At 43.0% G+C, this 25,095-nt stretch overlaps 1 protein-coding gene across 5 annotated transcripts in view; it reads left to right on the top strand.

Moving 5' to 3' along the window:
• FILIP1 (filamin A interacting protein 1) overlaps window positions 1-25,095 on the top strand; it is a 147,204-nt gene that overhangs the window by 108,392 nt on the left and 13,717 nt on the right. For 4 of the 5 annotated variants that reach the window (XM_006131943.5, XM_006131945.5, XM_006131944.5 and 1 more), the window contains one exon: window positions 19,015-21,817. In XM_006131943.5, coding sequence (XP_006132005.2) covers window positions 19,015-21,817 — 2,803 coding nt within the window. Of the gene's footprint in view, window positions 1-9,943; window positions 10,096-19,014; window positions 21,818-25,095 lie in introns of those variants that run through there. The other variant, XM_014577990.4, reaches the window with a different exon arrangement.

Below are 25,095 nucleotides of genomic sequence, written 5' to 3'. Positions count from 1 at the left end.
CATTCAAAATGATCTGGTCAAACTGGAGCAATGGTCTGAGTTAAATAGGATGAAATTTCATAAGGACAAAATGCAAAGTGCTCCACTTAGGAAGGAACAATCAGTTTCACACATACAGAATGGGAAGCGACTACCTGTGAAGTAGTATTGCAGAAAGGTATCTATGGGTCATAGTGGGCCACAAGCTAAATATGAGTCAACAGTGTGACGCTGTTGCAAAAAAAATAAACATGATGCTGGGATGCATTAACCGGAGTGTTGTGAGCAAGACATGAGAAGTCAATCTTCTGTTGTACTCTGAGCTGATTAGGACTCGATTGGAGTGCTGTGTCCAGTTCTGGGCACCACATTTCAAGAAAGATGTGGAGAAATTGGAGAGGCTCCAGAGAAGAGCAGCAAGAATGATTAAAGTTCTAGAGAACATGACCTATGAAGGAAGTCTGAAAGAATTGAGCTTGTTTCGTTTGGAAAAGAGAAGACTGGGAGGGGATGATAGTGGGTTTTAGGTATCTAAAACTGTCACAAGGAGGAGGGAGAAAAATTGTTCTCCTTGGTCTCTGAGGATAGGACAAGAAGCAATGGGTTTAAACTGTAGCAAGGGAGGCTTAGGTTGGACATTAGGAAAATCTTCCTGTCAGGGTGGTTAAACACTGGAATAAGTTGCCTCGGGAGGTTGTGAAATCTCCATCTCTGGAGATATTTAAGAGCAGGTTAGATAGTCATCTATTAGGGATAATCTAGATGGTACTGGGTCCTGCCGTGAGTGCAGGGGACTGGAATCTATTACCTTTTGGGGTCCCTTCCAGTTCTAGCATTCTGTGATTCTATTCTATGATCCCTCAGATGCGGCAAGCCCCACAGGACTGGAGCAGGCCTCTGCCATCATCGGGCAGGGAGATGCTCCAGTCCCCACAGGTTAAGTGGAACCAGTAACCATCCGGCTCCCACCAGTAAGGGTTACCAAGTTAACCATTCACATCCTTAGTACAGGCAGAGATCTGGCACCTAGAACAGAGATTTCCCACCAGGCTGTGCTTTCCTGCTTTCTGTATCGCACAGGTCAGTGTAGTTCTTGCTTTGGAAGTTCTTCTGCCTTTTCATTGCTTTGGCTTTGGTTCAAGGCCCAGGAGGGTGTTGTCTTCCATGAATACTCTGCACTGTTCTCCAAGAACACAGAACTGGTAGGTAACACCACTGATACTGTAGCAGTGTTGACAGCTGGAGCCCCAGACATCTTTGAATTACTGCTCCACATTCTGAGAGCTTGGGGTGGGAGGATGGATGCTGCAGTCTGGGCAGCACTAAGGGCTGACTTCCCTTGGCCCCTCCCCTTCTGCCTTCAGCCCGCTATTTCTGGAGCTAGCTCCCACTCCGACCATGCCCCAAGGCCCATAGTGGCTGTCGGCACCACTGGTTTTGTGAAACATGAGGCCATCTTCTGAGGGATAGAGGGCTGTGTAGATGGTTTCCACCGTAGTAGAAGGGGGAACTATTTGGTGGGGTGCAGGCTGGCTAGAGTAGACAAGGCAGAGGGTTTTAAACTAATAGCAAATGGTGAAGGTAAAAAGCAGAAAGCTGGCACTCAGCACACAAGAGAGATGCTGAGAACAAAATTAATCAAGGAACCAAAGGACATCATGAGAAGAAATTATTGAATTGCCTGTTCACCAATGCTTGGAGCCTGGGTAACAAGCAAAAACTAGAATTGCTTATTTGTAAGCACAAATTTGATCTAGTTGATATGACAGAAACCTGATGAGAATGGCTTACACAATTGGAATGTTAAATGCAGTGGTTACTGTATAATTTATTTAGGAAGGATCAAGAGGGCAAAAAGGTAGGGAGAGTTGCCATCTGTCAAAATGGCTTTACTGTTTTTGAGTAACTAATAACTTGTAAGAAAGTGACATTGAATGCTTATGGGTTAATGTTCTAAGAGATAAAGCCCAAGATGAGGTATTAATTGGTGTCTATATTTAAAACCCTAGGCTATTATAGACCTGTTAACCCGGCATCAGTTATGGGTAAAATAATGAAGCAGTTGATGAGACATAATTAATAAGGAACTAAGGGTACGTCTAGACTACATGCCTCTGGCAACAGAGGCATGTAGATTAGGCTACCCAGCATGGGAAAATGAAGCGGTGATTTAAATAATCACTGCTTCATTTACATTAAATGGCTGCCACGCTGAGCCAATCAGCTGTTTGTCGGCTTAGTGCAGTAGTCTGGACACTCCGCGGTCGACATCAAAGGCATTTGTCGACCTCCCAGGTAAACCTCATTCCAGGAGGCATAACGGGGAGGTCGACAAATGCCTTTGATGTCAACCGCGAAGCGTCCAGACTACCGCACTGAGCTGACAAACAGCTGATCGGCTCAGCGCGGCAGCCATTTAAATTTAAATGAAGCGGCGATTATTTAAATCACCGCTTCATTTTCCTATGCCAGGAAGCCTAATCTACATGCCTCTGTCGCTAGAGGCATGTAGTCTGGACATACCCTAAAGGAAAGTAATGTAATTATTGCCTATCAATATGTGTTGATGGAAGATAGTGACTTGATATATTTTTATAAGATTACAGGTTTGGTTGATAAAGATTATAGTATTGACCAACATTCCCTCTAAGATGTGCAGGAGCACAGCTTCATAGGTGATTAATCAGCGCTGCCCAGTCAGAGGCTCAGGGCTCCATGCAGGAAGCTGACTGACTGGGCAGAGCTGAGTAAATTACCTGTGAAGCTGTGCTGCCACCCAGCTTAGAGGAACACTGGTATTGACCTAATACACTTATACTTCTGTTATGTGGCACTGCATGAGATTTTGATTCAAGAAATCAGAATGATATAATATTAACATTGGCACATGTTAAATTAACTAAAAAAATCACTAATTAGTTGGTCTCAAAATGTAACTGGTAAACAGATCATCAGCATCACCATTAAGTGGGTGTGCTTCCAGAGAATCTTGCAGGCACCAGTGCTTGGCCCTCTACTTAACATTTTTTTATCAATGGCTAAATGTATACATCTGGGAACAAAGAACGTAGTTACAGGTGGGGGAACTATCCTTTGAAGCAGTGACGCTAATGAAAAAGATTTGAAGTCATGGTGGATAATCAGCTGAACATGAACTCCCACTATGATGCTATGGCCAAAAGAGCAAATGTGATCATGAGTTGCATAAACAGGAGAGTCTTGAAAAGGACTAACGAGGGTATTTTACCACTGTATTGGCACTGGTGTGACTGCTCTTGGAAGACTGCATCTACTTCTAGAGCCCGTAGTTCAAGAAGGATGTTGACAAATTGCAGAGGGTACAGAGAAGAGCTATGGGAATGATTAAAGGGTTAGTAAATAGGGCTTATAAGCGAGTTCCTTAAGTCTATCAATCTATTTAGCCTGACAAAGAGTACATTAAGGTGTGACTCGATGATAGTCTATAAATATCTAGATGGGGATACGTAAAATGTGCTCTTCAATATACCAGAGAAAGGTATCACATGATTTAGTGGCTGGAATTTGAATCTAGGCAAACTCAGACTGGAAATAAAGTATAGTTTTAATGCTGAGAGTAATAACCATTAGAACAATTTACCAAGGTTTGTGGGGGATTCTCCATCAGTGACAATTTTAAAATAAAGACTGGATATTTTTCTAACAGATATTTTGCAGAGGCACTGTATAGCCTGTGCTATACAGGAAGTTAGACTGGATGGTCTGACTTTGGAATCTTGGGAACTCTGATTCTGTGTACACATTTACATTCTTGCTTTTTTATTTGGCTCCATCATTCTGACATGTCGTTTTCTTCTTTCCTTCCTTTTAGCTTCCTCCTTTTATCATTTTTGCCTCCTTTCCCTAGTATTTTGGCTTCACACTCACTATTCTCCAGCCTTAGTCACATTCTCTTTTTTTCCTCTTAGTGTGGTGGTATGGGCCTGGGGGCAGGGAGGAATCACAAAGTTTCCTCCCGCCCTGTCCCTGATTGGCCTGAGGGCAGGGGGAGCACGCAAAGTCTCCTCTCACCCTGTGAGGGGTGCAGCACTTCTAAGCACTGCATGATCCTTCCAGGACGGGGCAGGGTGGGAGGAGACTGTTTGCTTCCCCTCTCCCCCAGGCCAATCAGGGCTTGGGGGTTGGGAGAGCTCATGAAGTCTCCTCCCACCCTCCTGCTGCTCAGCTGGTGATTGACTCTAAGTGTGGAGTTCCCTTGCAGGGCGGGAGCAGGGAGCTGGAAACTTCATGTGCTCTCCCTTTCCAGGCCCTGATTGACTTTAGGACAACAGGGAGGAACATGTGAAGTCTTCTCCGACCACCAGGGGCATGGGTACCTAGAGGGAATCGCCAACTGATCAGAACAGCTGGCAGTTCTTTATGGGGAGGGAGCAAAGACTTTGAGCACTTCCCCCACCATCCGGACCAATCAGGGTCTGAGAGTGGAGAAGCACACAAGTGTCCTGGCCTTGCCCTTTCTGCCTGAGGCCTCGCCCCCTACCCTTGTTTATAGGGTAGCAGTATTGTCTAGTGGGTAGCACATCGAAGTGTAATTCAGGAGACAAGGATTGTATTCCCATTTTGGCCACTGACCTGCAGGGTGACCTTGGGCAAATCACTTCATTGCTCTCTGCCTTAGTTTCCTCCTCTGTAAAATGGGAATAATGCTGCTTAACTCCTTTGTAAAGTGCTTTGAGGTCTACTGATGAAAAGCACTAGAGAAGACATAGGTGTTGTTGTTATAACTTTGCCAAACATTAACTGCTGGGGCTGAAATGTTACATGTCTATCTTAAGCTGATCTCTCTCTCCAGATTTATCTTTTATTTCAGCCCAAACTGTTCAGCAATTGCCAAGAATGAGGCTGGGGAAAACACATTGTTTTGACTATGTTACAAAATTCTGTCATCCTTAATTTTTCAAGGCTCTACTGTCCTGAAGTCTTGAAATTTGGCAGGCGGGTGCCCTTAATGTCAGGGATATGCCTTTTGACATCCCTTGGGAAATCTGCCCCAATGGTTATTCTAAGCCTTTGAAAAATCACAGTTTGCACAAGTTAAAAATACTTGAGATTTGAGCAGCTGAATTGCCCTAAAAATTCCATGCACAGTTGGCAAGCTACAGCCCAGCCTGGCAGGGCTTTCTCTGTAACTGCAACTGGGAGCTGCGGCAGGCCATGCTGAGTCCAGTGCAGGCACCTGAACTGAGAGCAGAGAGATGCCTGTTTCTCTCCTGTGCTTTAAACCCCACCCCCACTAACTCCAGGCAGTGTGGAGGGGGAAACTGCCTGATTGAATGAGTGTCAAGTATCAGAGGGGTAGCCGTGTTAGTCTGAATCTGCAAAAGCGGCGAGGAGTCCTGTGGTACCTTATAGACTAACTGGAGTGTTGGAGCATAAGCTTTCGTGGGCAAAGACCCACTTTGTCAGTGCCACAGGACTCCTCGCTGCTTTTGATTGAATGAGGGAGACCAAGAGTGGGACATGCATTGGCAGTCTCTGTTTGTGATCTGCTTCACCCTTGAGGACAGGGTGGGGCGAATGAGACTGTAGCTATGAAGAGGAGAGGTGATACTGAGAGTTAGAGAGGGTGGGACAGGAACTGGGAGCAAGGGAAGGAAAGGAGGCTACTGGGGATGGGACTGCTAGCTAGAAAAAGACTGAGCTAAGAGGAGGAGCTGGATGGAAAGTGACACTGGTTGGGCAAGGATACTGGGACTGAGAACTCTAGAGATGGAGTCAGATCTGATAAAGAGCTGGGAGGAGGGGAGTACAGAGAGGAGAGAAGTTGGGGTTGGAGCAGCAAGGGGTAGGGAGTTGGAAGAGGTGGATAATGAGACTGTGCAAGGAACCTGAACAAGCAGATTGTGACTATGAGGCAGTGGAAATGGAAAATATGTGTTGGAGAAGGGGACAAGGAGGGTGAAAGAGATTACATGAAGAAACAGGGAAATGAGAATGGGGAGTAAGGGCACTGGGGGTTGGGGTGTGGATACAGGACCTGGAATAGGGTATCTAGGGTGCAAGTCACAACTGGCAAGACGAGAATTTTCTGACCTACCTAGAATACTGGGACTGGGAAGCCTGAGGAGTTGAGAATGGGACTGGCTAGGTGAGGAAAAAGCAACTGGAATGAGGAGCCAGGATAGGGATGAGGCAGGCCTGGGACATGGACATGTTGGAAGGAATGGAAAAGAAGGAGTCACTCTTGGGGAGAAATGAGACGTAGGCTTTCTGCCCAGTAGCTCACATTCCTCTTCAGAGCACACAATGTAACTTTGATTCCTTAGTCTCACCATTCCTCTGCTGTCTGCGTAAGTGGTGTGTGACTCTTGCTTTTGGACAGGAGTGCCAGGAGACAGGGGCGGATATAGGGCAGGGCGAACGGGGCGGCCGCCCCGGGCCCTGCGCTTCAAAAACCCCGCGCATGCGCCATGGCGCCGCTGCGCGTGCGCATGGCGTCATTGCGCATGCGCCGTGGCAAAGGGGGGGGGGCCCGCGGAATTACGCTGCCCAGGGCCCCGCAAAACTGTCATCTGCCCCTGCCAGGAGATCCCTAAAAGTGGAAGGGGCCACCAGTATCTGGACTGTGGCCCCACCCCTCATTCTGCCTTGAGGCCTCACCACAGCTCAACTTCCCCCTCCCCTGAGTCTTCCCTGTGCTCCAACCCTACTCTCCCTCTTCCAGCCCCCTCTCTGTCTCTTCCCCAAAGGCCCTCTTCCCCTGCCTGCTTCTTGCACCTCTCTCTCCGCTCCCCTAAAACTTCACCCTCTATGCTTCTTTCTGCCCCCTCCTGCCTTAAGTGCAAACAAGGCAGGAAGAGGGATGGAGAGAAGAGAGTGGCAAGGAGGAGGGGCTTAGGGGAAGAGGTGGAATGTGGGCAGATGAGGTCATGGGGGAAAAGGCCAAATGGGTACAGGACCTCAGTATCAGTAGATCTCACATTTCTCAGGATCTTCCAGTGGTGCACTTCCACAGAGAAGTGTGCCACATCTAGAATTTCTTGCTCTGTTTGGGGAGGCTTATCCAAGTCTATTGTGGCTGTCTGCAAATATCTGTGAAGTACAGTGTCAAAGTGTTCCATCCGGCGTTAGTCCATAAAGAGGATACAACATGCTACTGCTATCAATTACTCCATTAGCTCAAAAGGTGTCTGTCTGGTGGATCAAGGTTCCAATTATATGATGACCCATGTCAGTGTCGGTACAATGGCACATGAGGAAATTTCTGTTTTCAGTTTGCTTTTTTAAAAACCTAACCACCTCCACACAAGGTACATTAAGTGAACATTTATTAATGTTGCAAAGTCAAACACTCAAACATTAGGAAATGCCAGATTTAAAGATAATCTTCATTTGGCTTCCTAGTGCCTATGAATTATGATGAAGTCTTTAATTAGTATTTTCTATACAGGCCCCCAACCTCATTCAGTACTCCTTAATAATCAGCTATTTAATATTATGTTGTCTCCTTGTTGTTCTTATGTTGTTCCTAGGCCTTAGTAACTTAATAAACCGTGCTTTGAAGGCTTTCCTATAGTTTCCGAGAACATTACAAATATTAATTAATTTGTTTAAAATACCCAATGAGAATATTGGGTATTATCACCTTTTTAGACACAGGGAATTTTGGCACAGAGAGATTAAGGTCAAAAGTGTCCTCGAATGTTGGGTGCTCAATTTGAGAGACCGAGTACTTGATTTTTTCAGAGAACTTAGCATTCTAGAACACTTGCCAGTTTAAATTGCAACTCCCATTGACTTCAGCTGCAGCCGCAATTGTTCATAACTTTTCAAGCTGGGAACATAGAAAATGAGGCACACGCTGTAAAGAATTTTGTTTTAATTGATTGCCCCAGAATCCCATAATGACTCTGTAGCAGAGGCAGAAATAGAATTTTATTCTCCAAGGAAGTATATAACTGCCTTTAATCATAAGACTGAACTGTATTTTCCTGCATTCCCTTGCCTCATTCACTATCTATATGCCTTCTAACACCTGCAATACATAAGCCAGGGTCCTACAGACAACGGTCTCTTTCACTGCATACCCACACTTCATGTCCAGAGCAGTGCCTTCTTATGCATGGAACAAGGCAGGTGATCATGTAATTAAAGGCCATATCATAATATATACAATGAAGCTTAGCTATAGTTGCACAGGCAACCTTAATGCTGGAATTTTTTGAGTGCTTAACTTTATAACCTTAACAATAATTATAGGCTATGTCTAGAGCATCTGATTTTGAGGAAAAACTTGCCAGATGTCTACACTGGCCGTTTGATTTTCCACAAGAACACTGACGAGCTCATGTAAGATTGTCAGTGTTCTTGCGGAAATACTGTGCTGCTCCCGTTCGGGCAAAAGCCCTCTTGCGCAAATCATTTGCGCAAGAGGGCCAGTGTAAACAGCACAGTAATGTTTTCCGCAAAAAAGCCCCAAACGCGAAAATGGCGATCCGGGCTTTTTTGCGGAAAATCGCGTCTAGATTGGCCACAGACGCTTTTCCACAAAAAGTGCTTTTGTGGAAAAGCATCCTTCCAATCTAGATGTGCTTTTCTGAAAATGCTTTTAACAGAAAAGTTTTCCGTTAAAAGCATTTTCGGAAAATCATGCCAGTGTAGACGTAGCCTATATAGAGTGCTTGTGGTGTTGCCATCTCACAAACTATTTGATTTTATTTTTTAAATTAAAGTCCAGCTTCTGGAATCCTGCTGTGATTAATGAAAGCTTATAAGTCTCTTGTTTAAAACAAAGTTTCTAGTCTTCAGGGTTGTGTAGAAAAGTTTGAAAAGGTAACCCACATACAGGATCAAAGAACATTTTAAAAGGACCCAAAAATCTCAGTGATTTTGGAGGGTGGCCAATTCATAATTTGTAAACACTGGGGGTGGATAACACCATACTCTTCTGCCTGTTACTATTTTTGTGATAGTCTTGCTGCCCTGCATGTGCTTTCAAAAACAAACATACATGTTATGGGGGGGGGGGGGCAGGGAAGACACAGGGAGGCCCAGCAGTAATCAAGTTCCTTTATTTACATCAGTATATATAGTTCCTTTATAAAAGGACCATAGAGTCAATAGATCATCAAGATTATTACTAACTGAAAAAATAAAACCAAGCCAAAAAAACCCTGAGCTTTTCTTCAGCTAAAGGTACAAAAGTGGAAACTCAGTCTGCTAAACTTCCCTTTTGTGCATATTTGCTTGATTGAAGAGAACAAAACTTGTGGATGCTCCCTTATTTCAAAGGAATATCTTGTAACTCCTAAATTATAAACTCTAAACCTGATTGGGGAGGGGAGAGGAAAATGTAAATAATAAACCCTGGGGAGGAGGGGAAATAGGATTATAAAAGAATGCTGACAAAAGCAAACCCTGAAGATAGTTAAACTGATTAAAATTCAGAAGCATCAAGTCATTGTGGAGAACTAATTGGTATCAGTTTTTGCTAAAGATAACTAACTTTCAAGAAAGCAACTTCAGAAAAAGGTAATTTTAAAATCTATTTGCTATTCATTAGCTGTGTTGTATTTTGGATGGAATTCTTTTTAATGATCATCAATTATTTACCTAAACCCTGACTAACTTCAAATCAGTATGCTGAATCTTCAGCTAATGTGATTGCTACTTACATTCAGCCATGCTGAATAGAATTGGCTGGAATCCAATTTTTCTGAAGGAAAAAAAAGCAAAGAGAGGATGGAGGGGATGCAGTCCCATCCTCCTCCTTCCCCTTTTCCCCCTGCCAAGAATAGATTATGATTTTACTAAGCCTTTCTGTGGCCAGCTTATTTTCTTTTCCTAAGAACTGCCTTCCCTTCTAGAATCACTAGGCTCCACCCCTTCTCACTGACCAAAGTAAATCTGCACAATAATGAACCATATAAGGGAGGGATGACATCATCAGTGAGTGGTCCCAAGCTGTTTTGCACAACATTCACCTTTCATTGTTCTGATGACATGGCTGGAATGTGATGGCTAATTCCCTGTGGAGCAGGGGGTTGAGCACAGCCTGCTGAAGTTCTTCAGCAAACTTTTTTTTTGTTGGTCTCTTGCAAATATATATATATATATATGTATATTCCTATTTGTAAGGTAAGAAAATCAAGATCTGCTTTTATTTAACAAATGTTAGTTGTTCTTGTATATGTGCCTTTCACTTGTTAATGGGTTTCCTTGGCAAGGAAACAGCTGTAAGTGTTATTGAAAAGAACAGCTTGGGAACTGGGCTTGCACATTAGAGAAGCACTGACTAATCTGACATGTTCTAATCTAAAGGAAGAGCTCTTCAGACTTTTAAATTACAGCTCTCTCAAGACTTTAGCTAACTTGGAAGGAAGGAAAAACTATATTAAAGGTACTGGAATATCCTGGTCTTAAAAATAACTTATTTGGAATGTTTGGGTTTGAAGAATCCAAATACCATTTAAAGGTGCTTCCCCTTGTTTTGGTGCTCATATTTTGTGTGTATCTGTGTGTGCAGACAACATATTGCAGTGTTAAGGAAAAGACAACCTTAGCCCTTAGACACTTTTGAGGAATTTAATCTCTGATCTAAATTTAAATCTTCCTTATCCCACTGATGAATTTTAAAAGCTTTCTGCCCACATCCCTCTCTGAACTAGCCTACAGTTCTGTATCTTTTAATTTATTATTTCTTCTTAAACTAGAATAAAAACAAATCAGGTAGTGTCTTCTTTTGAGTATTGTCTTGCATCCTGAACAATTTTATTTGTTTGTTTGTTTGAAGATCCTTAGTTCTTTTCTGATGTGAAAAAGGAGTTTGGAAAGCTTGCATGGCATTAGCACTAATAAATGTAATTGCTCTAAAATAGTTCACTCAGTGCCCAATTTCAAAGAGGAGAGGACAAGCTAAGAGTGATGGGCCACGTTAAACAAATGTTATTTTAAAAATAAATAAATACAACTGAAACAATCAGCTAGCAAGTTCCAAAAGAAGGAAGAAAAAACCCTATTGTTATTGTCTAAGTTCAGCAAAGTGTATCCTCCTAAATAAAGGAAATGAGTTTTGCTAAGTTGATAATAGTTACACAGAGCCAAAATGATTAATGCACAAGTTTGATTTCAGTTAACACAGTCATTTCTCAGAAATTTGTAAAAAAGGTGTGTGGTTTTCCTATGAGAGACAAGGTGGGTGAGGTAATGTCTCTCTCACCAGCAGAAGTTGGTCCAATAAAAGATAAGCTTTTGAGCTACACAATACTCTTCTGATTTGGGAAATGTACTCAGAGTGCAACAGCTAACTACAAGACTGAACAGCTAGTTTAGCATAAGTTTCTGATGCAAGTAATATTTTTCCATTGAAACTTTTACTTCTTATGCATGTTATAAACTGAACAGCTATTCATAAATGTTTTGTATCAAGATAACTACAACAAATCTTTCCCTTTCTATTAGATGGCTTTGTCATTTCAGGCACTAGAAAGAAAAGAAAGATTAATATATTTTATTCATAAAAATGGCCAAAGGTCCATCTAGCTCACTATTCTGTCTTCCAACAGTGGCCAATATCAAGAACCCCAGAGAGAATGAACAGAACAGGGAATCATCAAGTGATGCATCCCTTGTCGCCGTTCCTAGCCCTGACAAAGAGAGGCTAGCCGCTAGGGACACCCTCCCTAGACAATGTCCATTAATTTTCTTTGCAAATGGATCCTGTGACTAATCACATCCATTTTACTGTGGAGGTTTTATAGTCTCATTGTCAGTTCATGTGGTCTTGGGGGAGAGGCTGAATAAAAAAAATTAAAAAGTGATCACTAATTTTGGGTGCCTTCCTGTGTTTTGGTACGTGCACTTGAGTAGTAGGCCTGATTTAGTTGTTTCCTAGGAAGACCCTGAGCAGCTCTCATTAACATTCATTGGAATGGTGGATGCTCAGAATGCAAAGCAGGTCATAGATGTCTCAAGAAGTGCATCCAGAAATAGAGGTACTCGAAACTAGTGATAGCCTTAAATATCTGGGCTTCACTGCACACTGCAACCCGCTCTCACCCCATGCACTCTCAATCCTGATGACAAAGGATTTCCCAATGTGATAACTTCTCCAAAACTATTCATGCAGTTTAAGCATTAATAAAGTAGAGAAATAAATGTTTTATTTGAAATTTTACAAATACTTAAAGTCCTACTTAGGTGTCTTTAAAAAGGTTCGATAAATGTTTGCTTTCTAACTGAAAACAATTAGTTGCATGACCTATCATATGCTCCTGCAGAAACAAACTCCTATATGTCAACACTGCAGTTAAAAACATGTTCCATCTGATTTGGGGGCTTGGGCTAAGCAGCTGTTTAATTGACATGTAGCTGTTCAGGTGTGGGTAGGAGCCTGAGAGGGCCCTATGAGGTTGGTGGGCCCCAGAACTCAAGCTATAGCCCAACCCAAACATCTATGCTTCAATTAAATGGCTCCTTAGATCGAGTGCCATGGGACAGCTGTGGGTTTATAACTGCAGTGTAAAAGTAGGTGTTCTCTATTACTCATAAATATGTAATCTTTTCTTGCATATCAACCTTATTCAGGATTTCATGGCATCTGCCTTCCTATCATCAAGGTCACACATGCTCTCTATGTACTGTGAGCTCATGTGACTGGGTACTCAGATTGCAACAATAGCAAGAAACACATTCTTCCACCTTCAGCTAGTCAAGAAACAGTACTTGTTCTTCTGTCCTACTGAATGGGAGGTAGGTCAGAGAATTAAGTGCAATGGGCCTTTACACATAAGTCTCCCCTCAATTATGCCAGAGTAGAGGGGGAAAAGAATTGCATTAAATCCTGACCGTGCTCTACAAAGTGGAATAAATGTTATCTTCATTTATTCCACTTTCCACTATCTCCATTTAACAGATGGAAGATGAGACATCTTGGGCCTGATTTTCCCTCTCCCGCCCAGAAATAGTAATAGAGAAGTAGCCATGTTAGTCTGATCTTGCTAAAACAAAAGGAAGTGGGTCTGACCCACGAAAGCTCATCACCTATTAAACCATCTTGTTAGTCTTTAAAGTGCTACATAGTTTTTCATTTTGTTTCTGTCCAGAAATGCTGAGCATGTGGCACTTCTGTTGGCCAATGCAACATTCATAATTTTTAAAAACTTTTTCCACTGGAAAAAAAGGCAAAATAATCTGCATCTTTGGAACTTTCTAGTGATTCTGAATGTAGCTAGATCTGCATTTCATTGCTCAAGCAAATTATTTTATTGCTCCACTGAAGCTAACTAGGTCATTTTGACACTGCATGCAGGGCTTCCCGTCTCTTGATAACCCAGAGCAGAATTGTTCCTAATAGTGTACAAGTTGAACCTCTCTAAACCAGGACTCTCTGGTCTGGTAGAACCACAAATATTCCCGGACCAAAGAGTTCCAGTGGAGGATTAGTGGCTGAGAGCCCTGCCACAGGAGTCTGGCTGGGCTGGCAGAACGGTAGGAGTGCCGGCTCTGGCATGACTGTTGGAGCCCCCAGCTGTGGGCTGCTGTGGAGGAACCAGGAGCCCCAGTGGTGGTGAGGGAGAAGAGGGCCAGCTGGGGGGCTGGTGGCAGGGGAGTTAGAAACGACATCCTCTGTTTTGGCAAAATCCTTATTGTTCCCACCTCCCTGAGGGTGGAAGCACCTCCCACCTTCCTGAGGGTGGAAGCAGCTCCCATCCCTTCCCACCTGCACAGTACAGAAAGGCTGCTGGCCATGCTCAGGTGTGAACCCTGACAGAAATCAGGGGGTGAAGCCTGTAACCCTGCGTGTCCCCCACATATTGCCTTCAGAAGATACGGCCCTAAGTACCAGGAGAGGTGGGTACATCCTGGAGACCCAAACCGACATAGAGGGTGAAGAGCACTGGGTAAGGAAGTTTGGGTCAGTTCAGTCTGTCGCCCTATCCCCATATGACAGAGGTGTACAGGAATGTGTGTTTGCATAGGGAGAAGAGATGAACCTTAAAGATAAGAAAATAAATAAAAAGACTCCAGCTATGCAGTATTTCTTTGTAACAGGGCCTGCATAGTTCTGATTGATTGCCATTGAACTCACTTGAATACCAGTAATTTACCAGATATTTTATATTCAGCATAGGGAAATACGCTCACCCTACCTTTATCCACCAGGCTTGTTATCCTGTCAAAGAAAGCTATCAGATTGTTTGCTGGGATTTGTTCTTAACAAATTCATGCTGGCTGTTACTTATCACTTTATTATCTTCTAGATATTTGCAAAAGGATTCCTTAATTATTTGCTCATGGGCGTCTGGTATCCTAGGTGGGGGAAGGCATTACCTTCCCAAACTGCCAGCCTGGCCCTGCCCATACTCCACCCCCAGAATGCCTACTGTGCTGGAGGGCCGGGGAGGCTGGGTGCTCCAGGGCCAGGGAATATGGGGTACATGTCCTCCCTGTGTTTTGGGGTCAGAGAGGCTGGGGCCATGTGCCCTCCCCATGCTCCAGGGCTGGAGAGTCTGGGGCCATGCACTCTCTTCCCTCCCCATGCTCTGGGGCTGGAGAGGCTGTCTGTGGATGTGTGCCCTTCCAGCTGCTCTGGGGACGTAGAGGCTGGGGACGCGTGCTATCCTCCCTCCCTGTGCTCTGGAGCAGGGGAGGCTGGGGTTGCACACTCTTCCCCCAGCCCTACCTTCACCAGCAGCCCATACATTTGCTCCAGTCTCTTTCTTGGTACAAAAGTTAAGCCAACTTATGTATAGTTTCCTGGGTTATCCTTATTTCTCTTGTTTTATAGATGGGCATTGTATTTGCCCTTTTCTAGCCTTCTAGAATATCTTCTGTCTTCCATAATTTTTCAAAAATAATGGCTAACAGCTCAGTTATCTCCTTGAGTGTTCTAGGGTGCATTTCATCAAGCCCTGGTGACTTGAAAACATCTAACTTTAAAAAAAAATTGAACGTATTAGTATTATCCTAGTTTAACTTTGAAACCTCATTTTCACCAGCATTCACTATGCTAGAAGTACAATCACCATTAGCCCTCTTGATTGAAAACCAATACAAAGAAGTCATTAAGAACCTCTGCCATTTCCACATTTTCTGTTCTTGTTTTTCCCTCTTCGTTGAGTAATAGGCCTACCCTGGCCTGGGTCTTCCTCTTGCTTTTAATATTTTTGTAGAATTAGTTTCCATTGATGAAATGGTCTCCGAAGTTTCTTAAGCAAAGTGAGAAATCATGGGTTAAGAGAGAAGGTTCTCTCATGGATCTAGTTAAAAGATAGGAAACAAAGGGTAGACGTCTATTGGGGTGGCCAAATATGGACCTGAGGGCCAGATCCAGACTAACAAGGTTAGCTCCTGGCAGGCTCCCACCACTGTATTTACTTACACAGCTGCAGATTGCCATTCCCAGACAATGGAAGCTGCAGGAAGCAGTGTCCCAGTCAACACCACTTCTAGCCACTCCGATTGGTTGCGAATGGTGAGTTGTGATCACCCGGGTCGTCCCCGGGGCTGGAGGGATAAAGGGCGTCCTGACGCCAAGGTGGTGGGGCAGGTTCCTGCTTGGTCTAGAGGATAGGGCATCACCTGGAAAGGACAGGGTCATGGGCTCTAGTCCCAGGTCAGGTCATCCCTGGTACTGGAGGGATAAAGGGCACCCTGACAGCTAGGTGGTAGGGCAGGTTCCCACATGGCCTAGGGGTACCTGTGGCCATGCTAGTAAATATAATGGTGGTCTGCCAGGGGCTAATCCTGGCAAACCACTGCTATGTTATTGCCCACCCTGACATACATAGTCAGTTTTCACAATGGAGAGGAAAATAGCAGGGGTCCCCCAGAATTTGTAGGGGACCAGTGTTATTCAACATATTAGTAAATGACCTAGAGAAAGTGGTAAACAGTGAGATGGCAAAGTATGCAGACAATACAAAATTACTCAAGTTTGTTAAGTCCAAAGGTAATTGTGAAGAATGACAAAGGGATCTCACAAAACAGGGTGACTGGGCAACAAAATGGCAGATTAAATTCAATGCTGATAAAAGCAGTGAAATGCACATTGGAAAACATAATCCAATGATGCGTACAAAAAGATGGGATATAAATTAGCTGTTGCCACTCAAGAAAGAAATCTTGCAGTCCTTGTTGATAGTTCTCTGATAATATCCACTTAATGTGCAGCAACAGCCAAAAAAGCAAACAATGTTAGGAATGATTAGGAAAGAAACAGATAATAAAATAGAAAATGTCATAATGTCACTACATAAATCCATGTTACAACCACAACTTGAATACTTCACATAGTTCTAGTCACTCCATCTGAAAAAAGATATGTTAAAAGAGGGAACAAAAATGATTAGGCAATTGAACAACTTCTCTGTGAGGAAAAATTAAAAAGAGTGACAGTTCAGATTAGAAAAGAGATGACTGAGGGGGGCATATGCTAGAGGTGTATAAAATCATGATTAGTGTAGAGAAGTGAATAACAAAGTGTTAGTTACCCTTTTACATAATACAAGAACAAGTAGTCGCCCAATGAAATGAATAGGTAGTGAATTTAAAACCAACATAAAGAAGTACTTCTTCACACAAGGCACAGTCAACTGCAGAATTCCTTGCCAGTGGCTGCTGGGGAGACCAAAATTGTTACATGGTCCAAAAAAGAGTTAGGTAAGTTCATGGAGGATAGGTGGCTATTCTTCATCAGTGGTGATTAGCCAGGATGGCGAAGGAGTTAACCCTGTGCACAGGGTGTCCCTCAACCACTGACTAAATGACCTAATGGGTCACTTGTTCATTTCCTCTGAAACATTTGTCACTGACCATTGCAGAAAGATAAGATACTAGGCTAGGTAGATCGTTGTTCTGATCCCGTATGGCCAAGGTTATGTTCTTATTCATCTACTCAGCCAGCTTCAGAGAGGATGTGTATCTTAATTGAATGTTAGTCATTCAAACATCTAGGTTCTTTTAAATTCCCTTTTTTGGGGAAAAGGGGCTGAGAGTTTTCAAGGATACAGTTCTTTTTGCTTACTTGACCTTATAAAGGCTTAGTTCAGCAGTTCTTGTTTGTTAAGAAACTTGCAGTATTGAGGTTGGGGTTGGTAGTGCCACCCTATGCACAAGTATCAGAGGGGTAGCTGTGTTAGTCTGAATCTTCAAAAGTTAGTCTAGAAGGTGTCACGGGACTCCTCATTGCACCCTATGCACATTTACCTAGAATGTATAATGGCAGTGCATGCTGCTTGGGGATCTTTCTTTCACTTTCATTTTTTTACGTCTCTTAGGCGCTGCAACAGCAAAACTGATTTACTCCCATTCCTGCTATATTCTCTTCTCTTGTGCTAGCTACCCTGATTTCCCCCTCTCTTTCCCCTCCTAACTACATCATACTATACCTGATAGTTTCTCCTCCCACTCTTGCCTTTCCTCCTGAGCTCACCATGAGTTCTATTTCTAATGTTGTTGCCCTCCTCTTCCACCCATGTCCCATCTCACTCTTTCATTCAATCACATTCTTTGACATTTGCCTTCCCAGCCTATTGCATACTGAAGTGTTCTGGCTTCCCTCCCCTTTCATATGGCTTTTCATCCCAGATCCTGGTCTTTTTTTTTTTTTTTATCCCCATGGAATCAGTAGTGAGATGGCAATAGTTCCTATGAACCAAGTTAATTTTAGTTCTTGCTGTTAAGTCAAGATCCAGGAAAATTAGCTTTTCAGTTGGTTGTGAAGGGTTAAAATGTTTTGGATATAGACTGAACAAAGCAATGAACTTGTACTGTTGCATGGATCTTAATGCAGGAACTGAGAGTACTTTGATAATGGATTGAACAGTATGTAGTTTCCCAGTAATTTGTGTAAACCTATCTGTATCTTCTTTAAAACAATATTGTTACTTTTTACGACAGTACTCCTAAATTTATGGCAACAAATATCCCTACAACAATACCTCTGTATCTGTGGAAAAACATCTCTTTTACTAATCTCTGCACTGTCACTTTCTACATTGATATCCATGTGTTCTTGATTTAAAGTATGGGCCTAAAGTATGCTTTGTTTCTACTTTGACATGTTATCTGAATAGGGCTGAAAAAGTATTGTTATACACAACACAGATTTAAATCATTTTTAGATAATAGATCTAGTTCCTTCATGAGCCTTTGCATTCTGTAAAATGTCAGAAAATCCAGTTGCTCTTTAATTGCTCAATGTCAAGTAGAGAATTTGTGTTCTAGCTAAAGCTTTGATTAGTCTGATCCTTGCAGTCAATAGAGGAGTGCCAGTTTTGTACTGTTCTGTATGTAGAATTGAGCCCAGGAAAGTTAAACACTTAAAGTATTTACAGCAGTTATTAAGCAGCCAAACTTATTTTTATATTAATTTACCACTGCTGCAATGGGTAGTATGGTGACTGAGAGCTGACATACAGTGCTTCTGTTCAGCTGTTTCACTTCTGGCCAGTGTTGATCTAGTGAATCCTGGCAACTTGAAGCTATTCACTCAGATCTGATCTCATTTCACGCATTCTTGCATGTACAACAAGCTAATGAGGCTTCCATCTTATGAAGCTGGCACAATGTAAATGGGCTATTAAATGTATATATATGTCCTGTTGGGTAAATGATACAATTTCTCAGGTGGAATGATGATAGTAACGTACATTTAGGGTAATTCAGTTCAAAGCTGCGTATTAAAACTTTTGTTTTTCACCTCTGCCACTGAAGATAATGTATCCTGTAACTGAATGATGTCACCTATATATTAGATCAGAGGAAATCTGAAATAGTATATTTCCACCCAAATAAAGGGGAAATGCGTAGTAATTTACAGTAGTCGGAGGATAAAATCTTATGCTTAACACTATTTTTTTTTTTAGACTACCAAACAATTTTGTGTAATTTCCAATAAGCTTCCCTAATTTAAATAACTTTGGGAGAGTTATATGAGACAATGTGTTAAGAGATTGCTCTTGGACACTAATGCAACATGAAAATCTGTGGCTGAGCATTGAAATATAAAGGGGAAAATGCACTTGAATAATGTATGTATTCTATTTTTTTCAGATTAAAGAAGCTTCTTGAACAGGAAAAAATCTATCAAGCCCGCAAGGAGAAAGAACACACAAAGAGACTCAATAAATTGAGAGACGAACTGGTCAAACTCAAGTCATTTGCACTCATGCTGGTGGATGAGAGACAAATGCATATTGAACAACTTGGTCAGCAAAGTCAAAAAATAGAAGATCTTGCTCAGAAATTAAAGGAAGAAGAAGAAAAGCTTAAAGTTATTAGTTCAAAAACAAAAGAAGATGGACAAAAATTGATGAAGTTAGAAACAGAACTTGAACACAAGACGTTATCATTTTCTCAAGAGCATGAGGAAATGACCACTAAACTGGTTAATCAAGAGTCACATAACAGACAGCTGAGACTTAAGCTGGTTGGTTTGACTCGTAGAATTGAGGAACTAGAAGAAACTAACAAAAATCTTCACAAGGCTGAGGAAGAACTTCAGGAATTAAGGGATAAAATAGCAAAAGGGGAATGTGGAAACTCTAGCTTGATGGCTGAAGTGGAAAACCTACGCAAGCGTGTACTTGAAATGGAAGGCAAAGATGAGGAGATCACAAAAACTGAATCCCAGTGTAGAGAGTTGAAAAAGAAACTACAAGAGGAAGAACATCATAGCAAAGAGCTGAAACTTGAAGTGGAAAAGTTGCAGAAGAGAATGTCAGAACTGGAGAAGCTGGAAGAGGCTTTTAGTAAAAGTAAGTCTGAATGTACCCAGCTGCACTTAAATCTGGAGAAAGAAAAACATTTAACCAAAGACTTAATAAGTGAGTTGGACGTGGTGAAGACTCGAGTGAAAGATCTTGAATCTTCAGAAAGTAGATTGGAAAAAGCTGAACTAAGCTTAAAAGAGGACCTTACCAAGCTAAAGTCATTTACTGTCATGCTGGTGGATGAAAGAAAAAATATGATGGAAAAAATAAAGCAGGAAGAAAGAAAAGTTGAAGGTCTGAACAAAAATGTTAAGTTGGAACAAAGTAAAGTTATGGATGTGACTGAGAAATTAATAGATGAAAGTAAGAAGCTTTTGAAACTAAAAACTGAAATGGAGGAAAAAGTGTCCAGTTTGACAAAGGAAAGAGATGAGTTAATTGGGAAACTGAAAAGCGAAGAAGAAAAATCCTCTGAACTGAGCTGTAGAGTTGATCTGTTAAAGAAAAGAATTGAAAGTATAGAGGAAGTAGAAAGAGAAATAGCAAGAGGTCGAGCCAGAAAAGGACCAGAACTTGCTTATCAGGAGGACAACAAGATTAAAGAACTAACCATTGAAATTGAAAGACTGAAAAAACGTCTCAAACAATTGGAAGTGGTTGAAGGAGACTTGATGAAGACAGAGGATGAATATGATCAGCTGGAGCAGAAATTTAGGACAGAGCAGGACAAAGCTAACTTCCTTTCTCAGCAACTGGAGGAAATGAAACTCCAGATTGCCAAAACCAAAGCAATAGAGAAGGGTGAAGTGGTGAGTCAGGAAGCCGAGTTGAGGCACAGGTTTCGGCTAGAAGAGGCTAAAAGCAGAGATTTGAAAGCAGAAGTGCAAGCACTTAAGGAAAAAATTCATGAGCTGATGAACAAAGAAGATCAGCTTTCCCAGCTCCAAGTTGATTATTCTGTTCTGCAGCAAAGATTTATGGAGGAAGAAAATAAAAACAAAAATATGGGGCAGGAAGTCCTGAACTTAACAAAAGAGTTAGAGCTTTCTAAGCGTTACAGCCGTGTCCTCAGACCCAGCATGAATGGTAGAAGAATGGTAGATGTTCCTGTGACATCCACAGGGGTGCAGACTGATGCTGTAAGTAGTGAAACAGCAGAAGAAGAAACGCCAGCCGTGTTTATAAGGAAATCCTTTCAAGAAGAAAATCACATCATGAGTAATCTGCGACAGGTAGGGCTGAAAAAACCCATGGAGCGCTCGTCTGTGCTTGACAGGTATCCCCCAGCAGCAAATGAGCTTGCAATGAGGAAATCTTGGATACCATGGATGAGAAAAAGAGATAATGTGCCCCAGGCAGCTTACGATAAAGGAGCCCGAATACATGGTAGCCCAGGACATCCTGGAGAGGTGGTCCTTTCCCCAAAGCAGGGACAACCTCTTCATATTCGGGTGACTCCCGATCATGAGAATAGCACAGCTACTCTGGAAATAACTAGCCCAACATCTGAGGAATTCTTTTCAAGCACCACTGTCATTCCGACCTTGGGAAATCAGAAGCCTCGAATTACCATCATTCCCTCTCCAAATGTGTCACAAAAAGGAAAAGGTTCCGAGAGCTCAGTGGGCCCAGAGCGAGCTATGTCACCTGTTACTATCACCACATTCTCCAGAGAAAAGCCCTCAGATGGAGGGAGAGCTCCTTTCATGGAAAGACCCACGTCCCCAATTCAGATTATGACAGTATCTACATCTGCAGCACCAGCAGAAATCTCTGTCTCCCCAGAATTACAGGATATGACCATGGGAAGGGCTGTTTTCAAAGTAACACCAGAAAAACAAACGGTCCCAACACCAATCCGGAAGTACAATGCCAATGCCAACATTATAACAACAGAGGACAACAAAATTCATATTCATCTAGGTTCTCAGTTTAAACGCTCCCCTGGTGGTGCTTCTGAGGGAACTAGTCCTGTGATAACAGTCAGACCAATGAATGTAGCAGCAGAAAAGGAGGTTATGACTGGTACAGTCCTTCGTTCCCCGAGGAACCATTTCTCCTCCAGGCCTGGAGCAAGCAAAGTAACAAGTACTATAACTATAACTCCAGTTACAACATCATCCACACGAGGAACACAATCAGTGGTAAGTAGCAGAGGATTCCACAGGATATCTGCCCAGACTTCATGGTAGGGAAATGGCAAGCCATAAAATGGACTTGATGTGACACCTCCATTGTGGAAGAACAGTTGAAAAAAACTGAAAATGCTGTTGACTTCACTAAAGTTATTCTGGATTTCAACTGGGGTAACTGAGAGCAGAACTTTCCTTGTAGTGTTTTTAAATAGCCCATTTTGGCATTATCTTACTATAACCACTTGAGTAGAGCCTTACAAGATAGACCTTAAAAAGCTGTAGGAAATGAAAGAATGATGCTGCTGTAAATTTTACTACTGTGGTTGGGCAGAGAAGAAGAGAGGACAGTATACAGGCAGTCCCCGACTTACGCGGATCCGACTTATGTCGGATCCGTACTTACGAACGGGGCTTTCTCGCCCCGGAGGTCGAGGTGGCGGATTGCTGCCTGTGAGCTCCGGGGCGAGAGAGCCCCATTCGTAAGCTGCTCCCAGTGCCCCTGGTCTGCTGGAGACTGTCTCCAGCAGACCACGGGCACCGGGACTGAAGCTGCAGCAGTGGTGGGTTCCCGCGCTTCTGAGGCTTTGCCAGAGCAAAGCCTCAGAAGCGCGGGAACCCGCCGCTGCTGCGGCTTCGCTCCCGGTGCCCCTGGTCTGCTGGAGACAGTCCTCAGCAGACCAGGGGCACCGGGACTGAAGCCGCAACCGCGGCGGGGTCCCGCGCCTCTGAGGCTTTGCCAGAGCAAAGCCTCAGAGGCTCGGCACCCCGCTGCCGCTGCGGCTCTGCTCCCCGTGTCCCTGGTCTGCTGGGGGGGGGGGGCGCAGCTAGTGTGTCCCCCCCTCCCCCCCAGCAGACCAGGCTTTTGTTGTGGACCCTGGGGCAGAGCAGCTGGGGCGCCGATTGGTCCTGCAGCGCTGCTCTGGGCACTACTGGACCAACCCGGCAGCACCCCAGCTGCTCTGCCCCAGGTCCTGATTCAGCCGCTGCTGGTCAGTTTCAGCAGTGGCTGAATCAGGACGCCTGGGGCAGAGCAGCTGGGGTGCTGCTGGGTTGGTCCAGTAGTGCCAAGGAGCGAGGAGCGGTGCTACTGGAGCAACCCAGCAGCACCCCAGCTGCTCTGCCCCAGGCGTCCCCAAGTCAGCCGCTGCTGAAACTGACCAGCGCTGACTACAGGAAGCCGGAGGCAGAGTTGCTCTGCCCCAGGCTTCCTGGAATCAGCCGCTGATCAGTTTCAGCAGCAGCTGACTTGGGGACGCTTGGGGTTCTTAAGTTGAATCTGTATGTAAGTCAGAACTGGCGGTCAGTTTCAGCAGCGGCTGAATCTGGACGCCAGTTCCGACTTACATACAGATTCAACTTAAGAACAAACCTACAGTCCCTATCTTGTACGTAACCCGGGGACTGCCTGTAGAGAGAAACCCTGCTTCTATTTTCTGTAGGTGTTAGTTCATAACTTAGTTCATTGTGCTATCTCAATTAATTGATACAGTATCTGTAGCCATACAATACCCTGTGGGGTGAATAAAGAACAGAGTGAGATGTAATTCTGAAATTCCTGGCTCTTATCTGTTTTACAACAGATTTGCCATTTTTAACTTTAACTTTTTCTTAACTGTTTAAAATAGAACGGGAAGTGGGGGGAGGGGACAGAAAACATTCTGAAGAGCCACTAGTTGTACGAGGAGGTTATTTCTATAGTGCTAAGCATGTAATTTTTAAAAGTCCTGCCTGAACTGATGAAACCTCCCTACACAATGATTCCAAAATAGTGGTTGTAATTTCACATCTGGGTCATTTAGGACATAGAGTGTTATCTTTTGTTTTTATTTACATCCCTTTTAGTCTGTCATATTTTATTTTCCAAAAATATAATAAAGTGCCTCTAGCAAACTCAACTTGAAGGAAATTACAGACATCATGTTGGGGGTGCTGATATGGTTGGCTAACTCATGCAAGCCACCAACATCCATGATTAAGAGTCCTGTAATTTCCTCATATCAGTGTGTTCCACATACCTTCTGTAACATTTTTACAAGCCTGGGACTCAATTCTCTATTGTGTTACGGCTGTTCATGTTCCTCTGTATTACTGTGCCATTCTCCTATTTAAAAATATTAGAAGAGATATAGTGTTGTAAGTGGGATAGCCATCCTCCAATATTATTAAAATACACTCAGTGGATTTGTGTTACAAACTGCTTAAGCATATGCTAACCTTTCAAAAAGTCGAAATCATTGCTGTGCTTTGTAAACAACCAACCTTCCTCATTACAACCCTTTGACTAGTATATTTGTCTGCATGTTCTGCGGTGAACTGCCATTATGGACATAAATAGCTTTGGCAGAAAGAATGTAGTCACCTGCAAATGTGCAGGACAGAAGGGAGCCATCCTCACTCCGAATCCTGCAAAATGACAGAGTGACAGCACTGTAGGGCCTGACACTGTGAGGGCAGGAGTAGCTGTAGCCATTTTCCGAGCCACCAAAAATGTTTTGCTGCTCCCCTCAAGCTGATGAACCCCCAAAACACTATAACTGGCTAATCAGAAAAAAGAGGAAAGATACGTCCCCACACACAAAGTGGTATGGGGTACAGCACCCGTTGGAAGTTGGCACCTAAGGCAACTACCCTGCTTGCCCATTCCTAAAACCAGCATTGGCTTAGGGGAAGTTCAAAACACAGTCTGTGTGTTTATTCAGTCATATTGGTCACCTGCATAGAGCTAGTTTTCCTTTCACTTAGCAAGAGAAAAATGTGTTGGAGTTGTGTGTTGGAATGGTGTCAGTTATGATATGAGTGAAATGTTAGTGTATGTCTTTGGAAACTGTAGGGCAGGGGGAAAGAGTCAAAGTATGTTTAAATGATTTTTGAGTGTTTTAGGCATGAAACTAGTAACTCTAGAGTGCCAAAATCTTCAATTAATAATTTGTGTCATTAAAACTCAAGAAATGCCGGAGATTCCAGTTACTTCATTTAATAGCTGTATGTTTACACACTGGTGAAAGCTTCCAGGGAGTGCAGGATGTTTGTCATTTTGGCTCCATAGTATGTTGACATATTTTCCAGCTCTGATAGAATGTGTTTGCATGTTATGCCATACAGTGTTCAATGGATCTTACTTGTTTTGACAAAAGAAGTAAGATCCTGTAAGTGTTGTTAGAAATGCTGCTTTTGGTTGTTGAAAATGACTAGCTTCCCACTGGCCAGTCAGCATTCAAATTTCCCAGTTGTGACTTTTATTATGTGTATATGTGCATCTAGTTTGGACTGTTCTTGGCACATTAAGA

The sequence above is a fragment of the Pelodiscus sinensis genome, chromosome 3, assembly GCF_052426305.1.
Source record: "Pelodiscus sinensis isolate ZL-2025 chromosome 3, ASM5242630v1, whole genome shotgun sequence".
NCBI lineage: Eukaryota > Metazoa > Chordata > Testudines > Trionychidae > Pelodiscus > Pelodiscus sinensis.
This window is presented reverse-complemented; position numbering and strand designations above follow the sequence as displayed.